Source organism: Saccostrea echinata, unplaced genomic scaffold (assembly GCF_033153115.1).
Source record: "Saccostrea echinata isolate AGI-Se365-2 ecotype Australia unplaced genomic scaffold, CSIRO_AGI_Sech_v1 ptg000033l, whole genome shotgun sequence".
Lineage (NCBI taxonomy): Eukaryota > Metazoa > Mollusca > Bivalvia > Ostreida > Ostreidae > Saccostrea > Saccostrea echinata.
Genome location: NW_026889782.1, coordinates 8093920 through 8111205, shown reverse-complemented (window position 1 = coordinate 8111205; position 17286 = coordinate 8093920). Strand labels below are relative to the sequence as shown.

General features: G+C 33.0%; 2 protein-coding genes across 2 annotated transcripts in view; one reads left to right on the top strand and one right to left on the bottom strand.

Moving 5' to 3' along the window:
• The window catches only part of LOC133198070 (receptor-type tyrosine-protein phosphatase epsilon-like), a 39795-nt gene extending 26009 nt beyond the window's left edge, over nt 1-13786 (top strand). Inside the window, exons 17-24 of the mRNA XM_061334219.1 lie at nt 41-187; nt 265-352; nt 452-525; nt 999-1133; nt 1264-1383; nt 11294-11433; nt 12283-12418; nt 12699-13786. Coding sequence (XP_061190203.1) covers nt 41-187; nt 265-352; nt 452-525; nt 999-1133; nt 1264-1383; nt 11294-11433; nt 12283-12418; nt 12699-12788 — 930 coding nt within the window. The 3' untranslated portion in view covers nt 12789-13786. The remainder of the gene's footprint in view (nt 1-40; nt 188-264; nt 353-451; nt 526-998; nt 1134-1263; nt 1384-11293; nt 11434-12282; nt 12419-12698) is intronic.
• LOC133198968 (uncharacterized) lies at nt 4643-10438 on the bottom strand. The gene is made up of 4 exons (XM_061334865.1): nt 9722-10438; nt 9453-9525; nt 8476-8790; nt 4643-6210 (listed from the first exon to the last, which is right to left on the bottom strand). The coding sequence occupies exons 3-4, from the start codon at nt 8780-8782 to the stop codon at nt 5213-5215; spliced, it is 1305 nt and encodes a 434-aa protein (XP_061190849.1). The 5' UTR covers nt 8783-8790; nt 9453-9525; nt 9722-10438; the 3' UTR covers nt 4643-5212.
• Nucleotides 13787-17286: the final 3500 nt, after the last annotated feature.

Below are 17286 nucleotides of genomic sequence, written 5' to 3'. Positions count from 1 at the left end.
ATCAATAACAAGTAATTGCACGATTACAAACCTATCTTAGGAGCAGTACATGACCATATATCTGGCACTGGAACATGTCTTTAAAGCCTCACCGGCGATTATGAAGAAAAGTGAATTCCTAACAAAAACCCAGGCCAAAAGGAAAAATAAACCGGAAAACCAAAGTGATCTTAGAGAAGAGTTTCAGGTAATATACACCCAAATAAGAACTAAAAAGTATCAGTAAAATTTTGAAATAATTGCATTCCTTTCTTCATTTTCCAGACTCTGTTAAAAGTTCGACCTTCTTATACAGAGAGTGATTACAAGATGAGCAGGCAATCAAGCCGGGGTGATGTGACAGTTCTTCCTCGTAAATATTAAAATATAAAGTAGACTTTATCTGCTCTGCTCCATTTTATTTGAAATTAAAAAGTCTACTAAAGAAAATACATTTTATGGTTTATTTCAGTGGACAAGTACAGTTTGTTTTTGCCGTCCAGCATACCAAAGCGTGGAAATTACATAAACGCGGTTTCTCTTCCGGTGTGTATATGTTCAATATAAGATAAATCCCTATAATTTGCACAATTCTTAAAGAATTTTCAAAATATTTACAATCGATGCTTTATGAACCCCACTGAAATAAGGTATGATTCCTTGTCAAAGATTCTTCTCAATAAAATGCGTTTTATTTTACGTAAAATTCAACATCTGAGTCCAGCTTTTAAAAAATGCTTTGAATACTACGCAATAGCCTCAGATTTTTAATTTTTATATTTCATAAGTCTCATGATATATAACATTCTTTTCCTATTGCATTGGTACATGTACCGTACATAATTTACATCAAAAATGTTTTATTTTTGTTGCACTTTATTTGGTTTTAAACCAAAATGCTTAGGAGGTTTAAACGTTCTGAAAGATTTGTTTGACCATTTCTTTATTCATTTGTTTATTTATTTGATATTTCACACAATTTTGGCTTTCAGTGATATTTTTCTTACTTTTTACTTTAGTCTTACACCCATGAAAACAAGTTTATTGTCACCCATTATCCAACACCAGATGACGCTGTTGATTTCCTTCGCCTACTCATTGATCATGAATCTGAAACAGTGATCTCCATGGAACCCCTGAGTGATGTTAAATCAGTATGTACATGTAAATACTGTATATGTATTCCAGATATTAGCATAATTGATAAATAATGAATGTAAACCTTTTGTTTTCCCCATTTTTTTTTTATTTGTACTTTGATCGAGATGCGTATTTCTTTTTCAGAGCGAAGCATGGTTACCAGACTCCGCTGGATCTAAATGGGTATCGCCCTTTACAGTTCTATATCAAAAAGAAGACTTGACAAGTGTAAAGTGTACCACAATTCATATTATTAAAAAGGGGGTAAGTATACAGGAGACGATTCAAATGAAGACATTGCAAGAGAACTTGCCAAATCCTTTAAAATTGTTCTTGTTGTATGTCAAAGTAGGGGTAAATCCCCTATGGCTCGAACAAAATAAAAGAAAAGAAAAGCTGAAACTTAATTAAAATGTTTTTTAATCTAAAAAAAAGCCTATCCACTCTAAAAAAAAATGTGGACCGGCAACTGCAAACAATAGATTTTTTTTAAACCGTGGCCCGAATGATCTCGGTATTCATAGAACAAGTATATTGTAATTCATCTTCACAATGTCAAGGTTTGTGATACCGTTTCTCCTCACAACCCCTTGACAAAGTTGGTATTCAAAAGTTGGGATTGTCATTACACATGACCCAATGGTTAATTATAAACCAACCAAGGAGGATATATCTTATCTTTCAAATCTCACGTTTTCAAGTGGCTCAAAGTCATAGCAGATCTATTGTGATTTTAAGAAGGATATTCAAAAAATTAATCTCCGATATTCTATTTGAGGTAACTAGTCACGAATCCTACAATATTGGCCCTTTCCATTTTTAAGACGTCATGTTTGATTCGACAACTCACCTACATTAAAGGCTGTTTTCTGATTGGTTACAGTCCTATACCTGAAACAAATGAAATAGTAGCTTTCTAGCCCGACTTTTGAATAGGACTGATATCACAAAACTTTGATAATGTGAAAATTATTGTAAATATATAAATAAAGATGGCAGCCATTGGGGTTATTGCATATAGTTTTGAAATATTTCATATAGTGGTCTCATATAAGCGGGTTATATATATAATAACTAGAAACTTTTTGCCATGGCAACAAAATGTCTTCCGTTCTATTATGATACTGTTTTCTTTGATTTTTGTATGTAGAGAAACGTGTACAGTGTACACTAGTTAAAATAAGCTTGAGTATTTTAAAATTATCCTTTCGGTACTTACAGTCCATTGATTTTACTGCAAAAATGAAAGAACTTTTTGTCCTTATATATATTGTATGCCTTACTTTTTGCATTAAGATAAACATATTTAGACTTTTCAAGTAACAGTAGGTAGTATCTAGAAAATAACCTGCCAGTACTTACGGTACGTTGATTTTTACTGCTAAAATGAAAGTATCCTTTGTTGATATTGTATCCTTTGCTTTTTTCGTTAAGAGAAGCATACTTAAACTATTTAAAAATAAGAGGAGGGAGTGTCTGAAAAACAACCTGTCAGTACTAACGGTACTAAGATTTTTACTACAAAAATGAAAGTGTATACCATCCTTATATATAATAGTATATAAATTGTTTTTTACATTTAGAAAAAAACATTTATATATTAGTTGAAGTATCTAGTTAATGTCGTTTCAGTCTTTGTGGTACTTTGATTTTTATTGGATAATGAGAGTAGCTTCCATGGGTAAAATATTTGAAGCATTAATTTTTGTGTATAGAAAAACATGCCTGTTTATACTAGTTATAAAAAAGTAGGTATCTAAAGAAAGTCCTTTCAGTACTTGTGGTAGTTTGATTATTACTGTAGTTACATGTAGCCTTCATCCTTACACATGATACTATATGCATGAATTTTTGTATTTAGAGAAATGTGTAAATATAACATTCGTGTAACTTAAAGTAAGAAATGCCTTTCAGTACTTCGATTTTTTGATTGCAAAACGAAAGTAGCTGAAATCTACAATACGAGTCATTTGATTTCAAAACAAATTATATATTTGGCACCTGTGGACCAATCTCTATTATGCATAAAAGTATCTTAAAATATAAAAAAATATTTTTGTCATCTCGCCCAAGCAAAACTATTAGCTTTGTTTGATTTGCAGCAAAAAGATAAACACAGTTTGAATTGAAAAAAGGTCATTTATTAACAAAATGACGAAACTACTAATGCAGTATAATACTTTTGTAATGAGAATTACATAACACTCCATGAGAAAGTCAACTTAATGTACTTTGTAAAACTTCACAATATATACACTCTATGAGAAACATCTGACTAGTTCAATGATTATTGCAAAATCAAAGGTGGGGACCAATAAAACAGCCTTAATTACGTAACACTTCATGAGACAGTCAAATTAATGTACTTTGTAAAACTTTACAATATATACACTCTCAAGAAACATCTGACTAGTTCAATGATCATTGCAAAATCAAAGGTGGTTACCAATAAAACAGACATAACAAAATTACAGGTTTGGGAGGGTGGTGGGTGAAAACACTAAATAGCCAGCTTTCTACTACCGTAGAATTTCAGCTTTTGTTTACAAACTTTGACGTATTGCACTGCCACCTAACGGCAGTGTTACTCTGCAGGGAGATAACTCTCCCAACACACCAACTACAGCTCATGCCAAAAATGCATTTATTAACATAAATGTAATTTTTTGTCATCTCGCCCAAGCAAAACTATTAGCTTTGTTTGATTTGCAGCAAAAAGATAAACACAGTTTGAATTGAAAAAAGGTCATTTATTAACAAAATGACGAAACTACTAATGCAGTATAATACTTTTGTAATGAGAATTACATAACACTCCATGAGAAAGTCAACTTAATGTACTTTGTAAAACTTCACAATATATACACTCTATGAGAAACATCTGACTAGTTCAATGATTATTGCAAAATCAAAGGTGGGGACCAATAAAACAGCCAACGTATTACTAATAAGTATGACTGATTAGTAATACCCCCCACCTAATAGTTTTGTGGGCGAGGTAAACAAAATAGGAGAAAACACCTAGAGTATGTTATTATAAGACTTACAATTTCACACAAAGATAAGATTTATCTTCCATTAATACTTTTAAATGTTAATTCGACTGTATGGCAAAACAATTCATTCCTACATTACACTCTAATGTACAACACATGGATACCAAGTGAACCCACATCAAAACATGTTTAAAAAGTAGCTAATTCAACATTAGAATCAGCAGAAAAACAATGCAATAAACACACATGGATACCAAATTTAAAAACATCAAAATATTACTAAAAAGTAGCTAAATCCACATTTAACAATCAAAAAACCTAAACTAACCTTAAGTAATTAATATAACATGACATTTTGCCTCTGTCTTCATATCCAGTCTTGTATTTTTAATTAAACCAATCTAAAAATTACATATGCATTGGATAGAGGCCCCTGTCCTCACATCCAATTTTGTAACTTATTCAATTTTTTTTTTTTTTTTTTTTTTTTTTTTTTTTTTTTTTTTTATTTTGGATAAAGGCCCCTGTCCTCATATCCAACTTTGGAAATATTCAAAAACCAGTACATTGGCTCCTGTCCTAATATCAAATCTTGTAGCTATTTCTACAAAAATCAGTGTGTAACAATGGACAAAGGCTTGTAACTATTCAAAATTATACACTGGATAAAGTCCTTTAGCCTCATATTCAACCTTCGAAATATTCAAACAATACATTGGATATACATTGGATAATGACCCTTGCCATCGTATCCAACCATGCAACTATTTCTATTCAAACCACTAAATGTATAACATTGGATAAAGGCCCCTGTCCTCATATCCAAACTTGTACACATTCAGAATAAATTGTAAGTACTTTTACATCAGATAAAATTACACATTCAGTATCAGTTTGTTATTAAGCCTTCCACAATACAAGCCAATTATGAGGGGACTATACACATTCTTGCAGAATTTCTTCTCTATGCTACAATTAAAGGTACCTGATAACAATATATACACGTGAAGGCTTATTATGTACTAGTAAGTGTTCACTTTGTACTGCTTACAATCAGCTGAGAAATTTTTCCATTTTACAATGACAAAACTTGTTGTTTATAATTTTAATAAAGGAATTCGAATATATCTTCTAAAAGCTTCTGATTTCCATCTTCCTAACAGCTGAATCTGATCATCAGAAACTCCTTTTGATTTAGCCCATGATGCAGCACCAATTCTAAATGAATGACCCTTATATATTTTAGTATCATAACCCAAGAATGTAAGAGAAATTTTCAATTGTTCATTGAACATATGGCGTGTAATAGGCGATTGATCTCTAAGCATGAAAAGAGGCCCATCTTCTTCACCCCTTACATTCAAATAATCTAACATTGCTAGCACTGCACAAGTTTCCGGTTTTTCAGTGTCTGCGGTTATTTGAAATGTCACAGGTGGCTTGCCTTGATGATGCTTGAAGTTTGTTAGAGTTAATATCATTTCTTTAGGTCTGGCATTGGGAGATTTTTCCAATTGTATAGCTGTTAATGGTAGGACAGTAGAGGACTTTGTTGTGCTTGTGATTTCACCAATGCGTAAAAATGCATGAAAAGCTAGTAAAAACATTGCTTTAAACAAACATTTCTCATAAAATGAAGATGTACATAAATGAAGGGAGTTTACCAACTTTTGTAAAATTGAAGGGGTAATAGGCATTCTGACATCTGCAGTGGACTTTAATTTTTGAAAACCCTGAATTGTTCGTTTTATCACAAAATTTTGAGTAGGGTCAACATGACCTTCCATCTTACTAAAATGTGCTAATGCAGACAAATATGTACAAACAGTTTGAGGTGCAAGACCTTTTTGATAACAATTTGATATAAACAACACTAAATGTTCTACATCAATTGGAAATGTTACTGTTCCAGGAAAATGGTCTTCCAAGAATTCCTCATAAGCCAATTTTGCTCTCTGATATGAATTACGTGTCCCAACTGTAAGGGCATTGTCCAACAAGAACTGCGACACCTCTTTCAGATTTTGTATATTTCTGATGGGATCTCCAATGGAGACTTGTCCATGTGTGGAGCCAGTTCCCGGAACTGTTGAATCTGCAATCGAGACAATTTGTCACTTAATATGTTTTTGACACCTGGCACATGTTTAGCATAAAATAGAATGTTGAATTTCAAACACTGAACAATGAGACGACGCAATAAATTCATAATAGACTGGTCCTTTGCACTTTGTTTATTAATAACGTAAACAACTGCCATATTATCTGAAAAGAAACAGATTCTCTTATTAGCCATTTGATTTCCCCATAAATGAACAGCCACAACAATTGGGAAAAGTTCTTTTACAGATATATGATGTTCAGTCCATTCGGTCGTCCATTCTCCGTAAAACCATTGTTTTCCAAACACCCCTCCATGTCCTAAGCCACTTGCATCCGTATACAATTGCAGTGTTTCTGATGTTTGAAGCTTATCATCCAAAAAAAATGATGAACCATTAAAATGTTCAATAAACAATGACCATGCCTCTAAATCCGCTCTTGCATCTTTTGTTATTCTTCGCTTATGGTGAGGCTTTTTTAATCCTTTGGTCAAATCAATGAGCCGGCGGAGGAATGTTCTTCCTGGTGTAACTACTGCACAGGCAAAATTTAATAGCCCAATCAATGATTGAATTTCTTGTAGAGTCATCTTTTTCCGACACTTTGCATTGAAAATTTCCTTGCGTATCTTGGAAAGTTTTTCTTCTGGGAGACGTATAATCATGTTATCCGTGTCCAATTCCAATCCAAGAAATGTGATGGTGGTTGTTGGAAATACTGTTTTATCTTGTTTCATTGGAATGCCGATGTGGTCAAAAGTGTTAAGAAGTATGCATAATTGTTTCTCACATATAGAGTAGGAAGGTGGTCCTACCAACAAAAAATCATCCAACATATGTACACATCCAGGAATCTTAAGTTTGTTGGTTACAATCCAATGCAATGCTGTTGAAAATTTTTCAAAAAGATTACATGCAAAACTTAATCCCATAGGAAGTGTCTTATCAAAATATATATCTTTTCCAATGGCAAACCCCAATAATTCATGGTCAGATGGATGAATAGGAATATTTTTATAGCCATGTTCAATATCTGTTTTAGACAAATAAGATCCCTTTCCAAATTGTTTTATCAATTTAACAGCATCATCAACAGTTTGATAAGATACAGCTGAATGTTCTCTATCAATTCCATCATTAATTGATGACCCTTCAGGAAATGAGAGGTGATGGATTACCCTATATTCCCCAGGTTTCTGCTTAGGAACCAGACCCAGTGGAGAAATCTGTAATGCTTTAAATGGAATATTATTGATATGGAAAGGGCCCCCGACCCTATTTGTGGCAACTTCTTTTTGAATTTTTTCCTGCAAAATTTCTAAGTTTTCACGAGCTGACTTGAGATTTTCACTATAACGAAAAGTTCTACTGCCATTAAATGGAATGCGAAACCCAAACGTAAACCCATCCAACAAGTACTGTAGTTTTTCCTCCTCATAACCCTCTAGCCACAAATTTAACACATCAACTTTTATCGGTGTAACCACATCATGATCTTTATTTCTTAGCCTTTGTTGCGGTCTGACTGATTTTGTTTCCGCTTGCTGGCAAGGATCTAACTGGGCTTGGTTGGATTTCACTTGAGAGGGTACAGATTCTTTTGTGGTGTTGTCCTTGGCACCTAAGGCAAATATGGGGAAAGTCACAGTTTGTTCTGAGGCACTTCCCTGCGTTGTTGTTGAAACTAAAGCACGGACCTTTTTCCTGTGATCTGGCACGAAAGGGCTGCTGTTTGTTTCCTGACTGCTGAGTATAGGAGCTGTTAGTTTTTGATGATTTCTCCCAAGTCTGAATTTTGGTTTTTAAGCCAATCTGTAGTGCCTCAGAATGAAGTTCCTGGTTGATAAGCTGCCAGGGCATAAGACTTGGGCTATCCGCTCTCCACAGTCGAAATTGCTCATCATAATACAAAGCGGCCTTTTCCCCAACATCTGCATTTAATTTCTGTACAATTGCCATGTACTTCATCATGTTGGAAGACTGGTTAGGAAATTTCTCACAATAAATTGACACAAAAATGTGGAATGCATTTATCCACTGAGTGAAAGATTTCAAATAAAACTTTTGCTCTTTGTGCTGAAAAGTTATTTCATTGTTTGCACCTTGCACTGCTTGTAATTTTGAATATGGATTCTTGAACAGGAGAGCGCCAAGTTGGATGTATTCTTCCGCCCAAATTTTAGCTTTCAATTTCTTGTCAATGCTTTGTCCTAAGGGACGACCTGAGTGTAATGGACCTGTTGCATTTAAAACATTACCTTGGGTACTGCTTGTCAAGGGTTGACTTGGCAGGGTTGCTGCACTGCTTGTACCCTGTTGACTAGGCTCTCCTTGATGGACTGTTGCTACAACATTGTTATCTGGGGGCGGTTGGCTTACATCCAAGCTGCATACGTTGGTAGGAGATCCTTGCTCTGTAGGCAGATGCGACATATCTCCCTTTAATTTCTGAGTAACCATTTCTACAATGTTTGGTACCATTGTTTGCAGCATCTGTGACATCAGATCGGAAACCTCCTTTCTAGTTGTATCATCTAGTCTTCTTCTTTTGCGTGCTGGCGGCATTTTGAGAGCTGAAATAAATATAGCTTTATTACAATACCAGTACTAACGTACTTTATGGCATTTAGCATTGATTAACATCAAAATGCAAAAAACAACTTGCAATTACCATTGCCAAGACAATTAAGTAAAATCCTTAGCAGGAATAAACTTTCATCTTTTTGATAAAATTCCTTAACAGGAAGTTCCTTAACAGGAAAAAGAAACTTATCATCCTTAGCAGGATGAATAAGCCATTATTCATTGCAAGGTCCTTAACAGGTCTTACATGTATTTAAAAATTCCTTAGCAGGAATACAATTTCATCCTTAGCAGGATAATTCAGAGACTTCTGATTCTAAGTTCCCTAACAGGAAGTTCCTTAGCAGGAAGAAACTTTCATCCTCCGCAGGGTAAATAGAAAACAATTGATTTCAAATACATAAATTCCTTAGCAGGAATAACTTTTCATCCTAAACAGGATATAAATGGATGATTGCAAATTCCTTTACAGGATTTAAAATAATTTAAAAATTCCTTAACAGGAATCAATTTTTTCAACCTAGGCAGAATAACTCAGCCTGCTTACCATAATCTTAAATAGGATATACCTGATATTTCCTTATTGTTAACATAATGAGAGAGACCGAAGACTCTGTAAATTATCTAACATGGTTAACACCACTGTCAGTACCTTAAGAGTATCCCTTCCAATTCTAGTCTTTGATTGATGCGAAAAACTTTACTGGCATGTACTGCTACTTAATCTGTAAAACATGTCTGTATGCATTAAATGTGAACGTCATACAAATTCATACGCAATGAAATTTTTTATATCAACACTGAGTGCAATATGTCACAACTATTATTTAAAATTTTCACAAAAGATACATATATATATAGTACTGTATATATATACAAAGCATTATGGATTAAAGTCATTCATCTGCTCACTATACTAACTTCAGAGTATGCAGAATGGCACCTCGAATGTTCCTATAATATTTATGGTAGCCAACAGTCTCATTTAAATGTACACCATCCTGCTTGTATATATCAGCCTGACTGTTTTTTAACCCCTTTAACTTCCAATACCTTAAATTTGAATGTTTAGACAATTCCTTCTTAAGAATTTTGTTTGCAAAACTCACAAAATTATTGTAAGTACAATCTGTTAAATATCTTGTTCTTTGACGAAACAGTAATTGGCACACTATTATTTCAAGGGAATATCTTTTTGCAAACAAGTTTAAAAGGGCCACATATCGCAAAATGATTGTATTTACTTCATCAAATGTCACTTCTTTAGAGTCTAAATCATTCCCACCCAAGTGTACAACAAGACCTTTCGGTTTATGTGTCTTTATAAAAACTTCAATTCTTTCAACATGTCGTGAATTTTTAATACATCCTCCTGGTATTCCATAACAAAGAACGGAGCAGTCTTCAATATCAAATTTTTTATCACGATAAGAAAGGAAAGTTGCTAGTCTTTTCACGTGTGAATCGCCTACAATCACAACATCGGTCATGTCGCTTCATTTACATATTGACATGTAACTGACCAATCAGCATCGAGGATATCTTTAGCACAGGCAGACAATATCTCTCAGATCCGTATTTTCACAGCGTCCACACAATTCAACCATAAATAACAGTTGTTTTGTTTGTTTGTTGTTTGTTTTTTAAATACCTACATGTATATACTATGGGTTTCCTCACGTTAATGATGCTTTTCTTGTAGCAAATTGTTGATGGTCAGTCCGCGCCAATTTTCACAATGGATGTTCACAATGCAACCCACGCTATTCGTTTTTCCGACGTTTCCGCCTTGGCTGAACACACACAATAGAAAAATTACACTACAGTACATCTACTAACTTGCGACATAAAATGGATCCCACTCACCGTGTTTGAAAACACTAAATAGCCAGCTTTCTACTACCGTAGAATTTCAGCTTTTGTTTACAAACTTTGACGTATTGCACTGCCACCTAACGGCAGTGTTACTCTGCAGGGAGATAACTCTCCCAACACACCAACTACAGCTCATGCCAAAAATGCATTTATTAACATAAATGTAATTATATAAAAAAAAAACAAAAAAATCGAAAATTTACGGAAACAGAAATTCACTTCCTGTTCGAACAGGAAATGCTGAAAACAAACGAAACATATCTTGTGCATTGACAAATATTAAAATCTTATATTTCAGAAACTTTTAACTACTTTACCTCAAACCGCCCCCCCCCCCCCCCTTCCCAAAAAAAGACAAAAGTCCATTTAAAATTTTGAAATACGGCGATAACTTCGGACCGGAGGTGAATTTTTCATAAAAAGAAACTTTGTATATCTTCAGATATCAGCCTATTATCCTGTGAAAAATTGTGTGAATCTTGAGTAATTGCTCTCACAAAATTTGGGAGGAATAATAATAATAAAAAGAAACAATACAATCACTATAGGTCTTCCGTTGTGAATGGTAGACTTAATAACATCAATCGGAGTTTTTTAAATGCTGCATTTTTCCCACAGCAAGAAAATTACCACGCTGTTGAGGTTATTGAGCCTACCTTCAGCATACAATCCAAAGGGCAATGTGCCAAACAGCTGCTTGAAATGGTCTCCTCAATCTTAGGGAATGGGAAAGAAGGACCAGTCACGGTAATAAGCAGGTAATGTCACGGTAATAAGCAGGTAATGTCACAGTAATAAGCAGGTATTGTCACGTTAATAAGCAGGTATTAAATTTTAGCACCTTTGGTACCTTTGAATATTATTAATTTCTACAGTTGGAATCATTTCTTTTTAATGTATGGATTATTTTAATTGTTGAGAATGGAAGGACAGCTTATTTACTTGGACCGATATTTCTGAAATGTATTGATATTTTGGTTCATTTATTGCGTTTTGCTTGTGTGCGGGGGATTGCTCTGTAAAATAAAAGAAGTCGAAGATTTCTCTGTAGAATAATACAATTCGAAGAGAAAAGCGCTTTGGGTACTTAATTAGATTGGGTTTTTTTCATAACCACAATGCCCATGGAAAGTTTTGGGATAAGATAATTTGAAAAAAAAGTCTGGGTCACTTTTGCAGGACGAAATGCTTGTCGAAGATGAAACCGTGATACTGATTAAGGTCAGACGACACTGTCTTCAAATAAATGTTTAGCATCTCTTGGCATTATGTAAAAAAAACAATCATAATTGTCGCTCTCTTAGAATTTCTACACTGTTTTCAATATGATTAAAAAAAATGACATACATAATTGCCATTAAGAAGATTACCCATAAGGATTATATAAGAAATATCACCCTCTGGTATCTTGTCCAAATGCCTGGTAAGGTAACTCAATTTTTTATGAGGGCATTTCAATACTTTAAGGACAAATTCTTTGGAAAAATTATATATTTTCGAGGAACGTGTCGTCTGACCTTAAAGAATTTTATTTCTTGGTAGTCGATAATTCAACAAGGATATAGATACGTTCGTAATGATCTAAGAATACACCTCTTTTTTTTTAGTGACGGTGCAGCATTATGTGGAATGTTATGTGCTGTATACAATGTCGTGCAACAGCTGTCAATGGATGATGAAATCGATATTTTTACCGCTGTCCGGCAGTTACAAATAAGACGTCCTGAGCTATGCTCTACCTGGGTAAATATTTCCTTGATTGTTGTTCAAATTGCATATTACATGTAATACCGCATCAATGTACATCTTAGTAACTCTTTCATTTTACTTTAGAGTATATTATGCTTTTCTAACTGGAAAAATCTTTTGTTTTGCAATTAGTATTCAATCTTTTTATGATATCACACATCATCATGGGAATACATGCAGTAAAATACTCCTTCAGAAAAAAAAAAATAAGGAATTGATTTTCAAATACATGTATTGTGTTTGCTTTCATTTCTAAATTATATATGTTTTACAGACAGAGTACAAGATAATCTATACAGCTGTAATGGAGTATATTCAGACACAGGAAGAAGAAATAGGGGGCGCCATCTACTCTAATCAATGAATAGCAGAACTATAAATATATATTGTAGAAATAATGAAGATTTCTTATAAATTAATTTCTGTCAAGATGGGCAAGGCTAATTAGGATAAATCAAGAAAACAAGAGACATGTGCTCTTTGAACATATATGGAATAATCCAAAGATTAAAATTAATAATTAATCTTTCTTTTAGAAAAACTATTTTAATGAAGGCATTGTTTTTCTTATTGACCTCTTTAATAATGAGGGTAGTTTCATAAGTTTCGACTCCTTAATAAACTTAAAAGTGAAAACAAATTTTATTGAATATAATGGTCTTGGGACAGCAGTGATAGATAAACTGAAAAATATAAACAATAGTGAAATTAAAAATATAAAGTCAATTGGACCACACATTCTAAATTCCATTTTTGTGTATTATAAACATGATAAAGGTTGTAAGGACATGTATAATATATTTATAAGTAAAAAGAAAGAGCCAGTCAACTCGCTCAAAAAATGGAGAGAAAATAGTGTCTTCCTTTGTGAAGCAAACTGGAATAAAATATTTGAACTTCCTTTTAAAATAACACAAGAATCTAAATTTTAATGGCTACAATTTCAAATATTACATAGAATCATCCCAACTAATCATTATCTATTTAGACTTAAATTGATTGATTCTCCAGCATATAGTTTCTGCAGAAGTGACATAGAAACAATTGATCACTTATTTGTAAAATGTTTTTATGTAAAAGAACTCTGGTGTACCATTGAAGAATGGATTTTAAATAAGTTAAATATCCATTGTAGTTTGGATAGACAAGCAATACAATTTGGTAAATATGAAAATAGGAATGTTTATAAATTGCAAAACATTTTAATACTTATTGTAAAACAATTTATTTTTGTTAGTAAATATAAGAAGGTTCCAAGAATAAATGTTGACGCTATATTAAAGGGAATCAAAGATAGAATTTTTATTGAAAAAAGTTTTGTTGTTCAAAAGTTGTACAGTACCAACCAGACCCAACCTGACACAAAGCAGTCCCGGGGACTGCTTTCTGGGACTGCTCTGGGACTGCTAAAGCAGTCCCATAGCGGTCCCAGAGCAGTCCCACAGCGGTCCCAGAAAGCAGTCCCAGTGGGCGGGGTTAATTAATTTAATGGGCGGAGCTTACTCAGAAATGAGATTACCAATAAACAATGTAACTATAAAAGGCAGTTGAAATTAATGATCCATTTCTTTCTGAGTAGTATCAATTCTCATGCGACGGTCATTTTTGAACTGTTACATTGTAAGAAATTCACACTACGCTTATAGAAACAAATAATAAATACTGAACAAAGAAGACGGTCACACCTACTAATAACATGAATATTTAAACACAATCTTGTGGTATATTAATTTTTCACCAAAAAAAAATCAATTTTTTAATTAACTGTGATTGATATCGGTTTCCATATTTATTTATTTATTTTTTTATAGAAAATTAAACTTGAGTTGTTTATTTTCTATCAAAACTAGCTTTAAATAGACCTTATAGTTATAGAGCAAGGCCGATTTCCATACTATACTCTGAATGCAGTTTTCTTAAGTACTGGAGCTTTAGAAAAATTCTTTGAGTATTATATTTCAGTCATGATTATTTTCACTGACTTGCCAATTTAATTATCGTTAGATTATGTAACAGAAAACAATAATACTTTTATTATATAAATGTTTGAGTGTACATCTGTAAATCACACGAATGGAACCCTCAGATTATGTTCAAAATTAGTTAATCCCGAAAAAAACGAAGATTTTTTGCAGTACATAGATTGAAATTAGTGCCATTGTTGACCAGCATGTTCAGTGATGTGTAACACTGATACCCAAATAACATGCATTGACTTTCTGCTAATCATGCCCGAAGGCGATTGAAACCTCAGGTGTTGACACCATTTCATACATTTGTATTGCTTTTTATTAATCGGCCAATCAGCCAGGATAACACAAACAAAACAAATAAGAAATAAGTCACAATTCCCAATACATGTAATTTTAAAAAGTTTATAAATTTACTCTTTTAATAACTTGTTTATAAATCAAAAACAAATTCATAAATAGATCCCCCAGTAAATGTTCACAAATATAATTGTTTAAATGACTGAAGAATGGTAGAATAATTTTATTTCATGGTCATTTAATAAATTATTAGGTTTTATTTGAGGGCGGTAAAAAAATAACATGGAATGCTCTTTTTTAGCATGGTTTTAGCTTTTTCAAGTTAAAAAAAATCCAGTACAGTACTTCCCTCTGAATATCTTATTGTAATGACAAGTTTGTTTGTTTTTTTTTAAATAGTGCTAATGCAAACTTTGAGTACATACCGTAACTTGACAGCATTAATTAATTAAATAGGCCTAGATATTTTTTTCAAACACCTGTATTAAAGTTTTAATTAGCATTAATTAATTAAATAGGCCTTCGAGATATCTTTTTTTTTCAAACACCTGTATTAAAGTTTAATTCAAGGTATAAAAGTAATCTCCTGATTTCCCTTTTAACTAATTTCATTTTTTAAAATTAATTCTAGACTACAATTGTGTAAATTTACAGCCCCTTAAGACATTTAGTAATTACACTTGTATCTATCTCTTTTTATTAAAATCTTGTAAGAAATCCTTTGTATTTTTATTCTTTATCTTAAACACCTCTCTGCTGAAAGTAAACAAAACCATAACAGGGAGCTGCAAATTCAGAATACACAAGGGGCGGAGCTATCATGTCACTCAGAACCTCTTTCATGCATGAGTGAACAAAGCAGTCCCAGAAAGCAGTGCCAGGGAGTGCTGGGACTGCTTAGATGTCAGGTTGGGTATGGTTTGGTACTGTAGATATAAGGAATATGAAAGGCATTGGCAAACTATTTGTGATGCACTGTAATTAATATAGTTATATATATTTCCTATTACCTATTTGATTCAGAGGAAAAAATTAGATTGATCATTTTGTATTATTTGTAATAGAACAATTGTTTTCTTCTTTTTTTTTGGCTACCCCCCCCCCCCCTCCCTTTTTTTTCTTGCTTCTGTTTATTTGTTGTTGTTTTTTTCTTTCAAAACAACTTTCACAGTGCATAAAGTATATTTGTGTAAATATGAGTAAGATGTGTATTCAGATGTTAACTCATACCAAATGATAAATTTATCATGTATACATGTACTTATGAAAGTGTTTTTTAAAAAAAAAAGACATGCAGTAAATGATCTGAAATAAAGTATGTTGAATTGTTTAGCGGATTATAAATGTATCATTTTTTTCACAGTAAAGGAAGGACAAAATAATCACTCCGGATAACTCTATTTCTTTAATTTTTCAAAAATATTAATATCAAACAAGCATTGTGAGAGTATTGCATTAGCAATACTAGTCCCCAAGTGTAATCTGGTTCCCGCTAGAAATTGAAAATTCCCTAATTCCGTCAAAAATCAATGAAGCGGAATGAAATGCAAACTTGATCTATAACTCATCACGGTAAAGTCACTTACCAAAAATCAGCTCAATATCTGAAAGCGTTTAGAAAAAAAAATTGCGGAAAACCCTGAAAAAATTGAAAAGGTTGAAATTCTGCCAAAAATCATTGAAGCGGAACGAAATGCAAACTTGGTCTGTAACTCAGCAAGATACACTCACATACCAAAAATCAGCTTAATATCTGCAAGCGTTTAGAAAAAAAAATGCGGTAAACCAAGTGGAACAGACAGACGGACGGACAGACTGAGATGAAACCTATAGTCCCCTCCGGTTTCACCGGTAGAGGACTAAAAAGCTATCAGCGTTAATAACGTTTATCATTTATGAATGTGTGTTGTTATTATGTGTATCACATTTTGAAATTTTAAGAATGAATACTTAGATGCAAACCTTGTTAAATCATTTAAATGTTTTAGAAAATCAAGCAGATTCAAAAGAATTGTGGTCCTTCGCCTTCGGTGTCTTGTGTAACTTTCTTGTGTGTGTTTCCAGCCTTGTCTGCACATCATAAAAAAGACAAACTATTGAATTAATAAAAGCTATGCAAAGATTAAAGCTTCTCAAAACTACATAAAACTTCAAAATCGAGGTCATGAGGTTAAATACCATAATACAATTCGAAAGATCTTGTATAAGTAATGCACTTGTGAAAAAAATTTGAAAGCCGTATCTCTTCTGGAGCAAACGTTATGGCCAAAGTCAACATTTTTGATAAGTAGGCTAAAATTCAAGGAGAAAGTCATGAAGTCAAAAATGATATATCTTTCTGAAAGGTGTTGTCATAGGTAATGTTCCTGTCAAATATGAAAACCCTATCTTCTCCCATTCCAAAGTTATTAACAATATAAAATTAATTTGAACAAGTAAATTCAAATAATTGTGTCAGATAATTGTGTTACCCGCTTATAATGTCTTAAGATTTTAGGATGCACTCATTAATGGCATATTCGTTTGTAACTTTCTTGTTTGTTTTACCGTTCACGGTAGCTTAGTCGTTAGAGTGCTCACTCCCTGATCGGG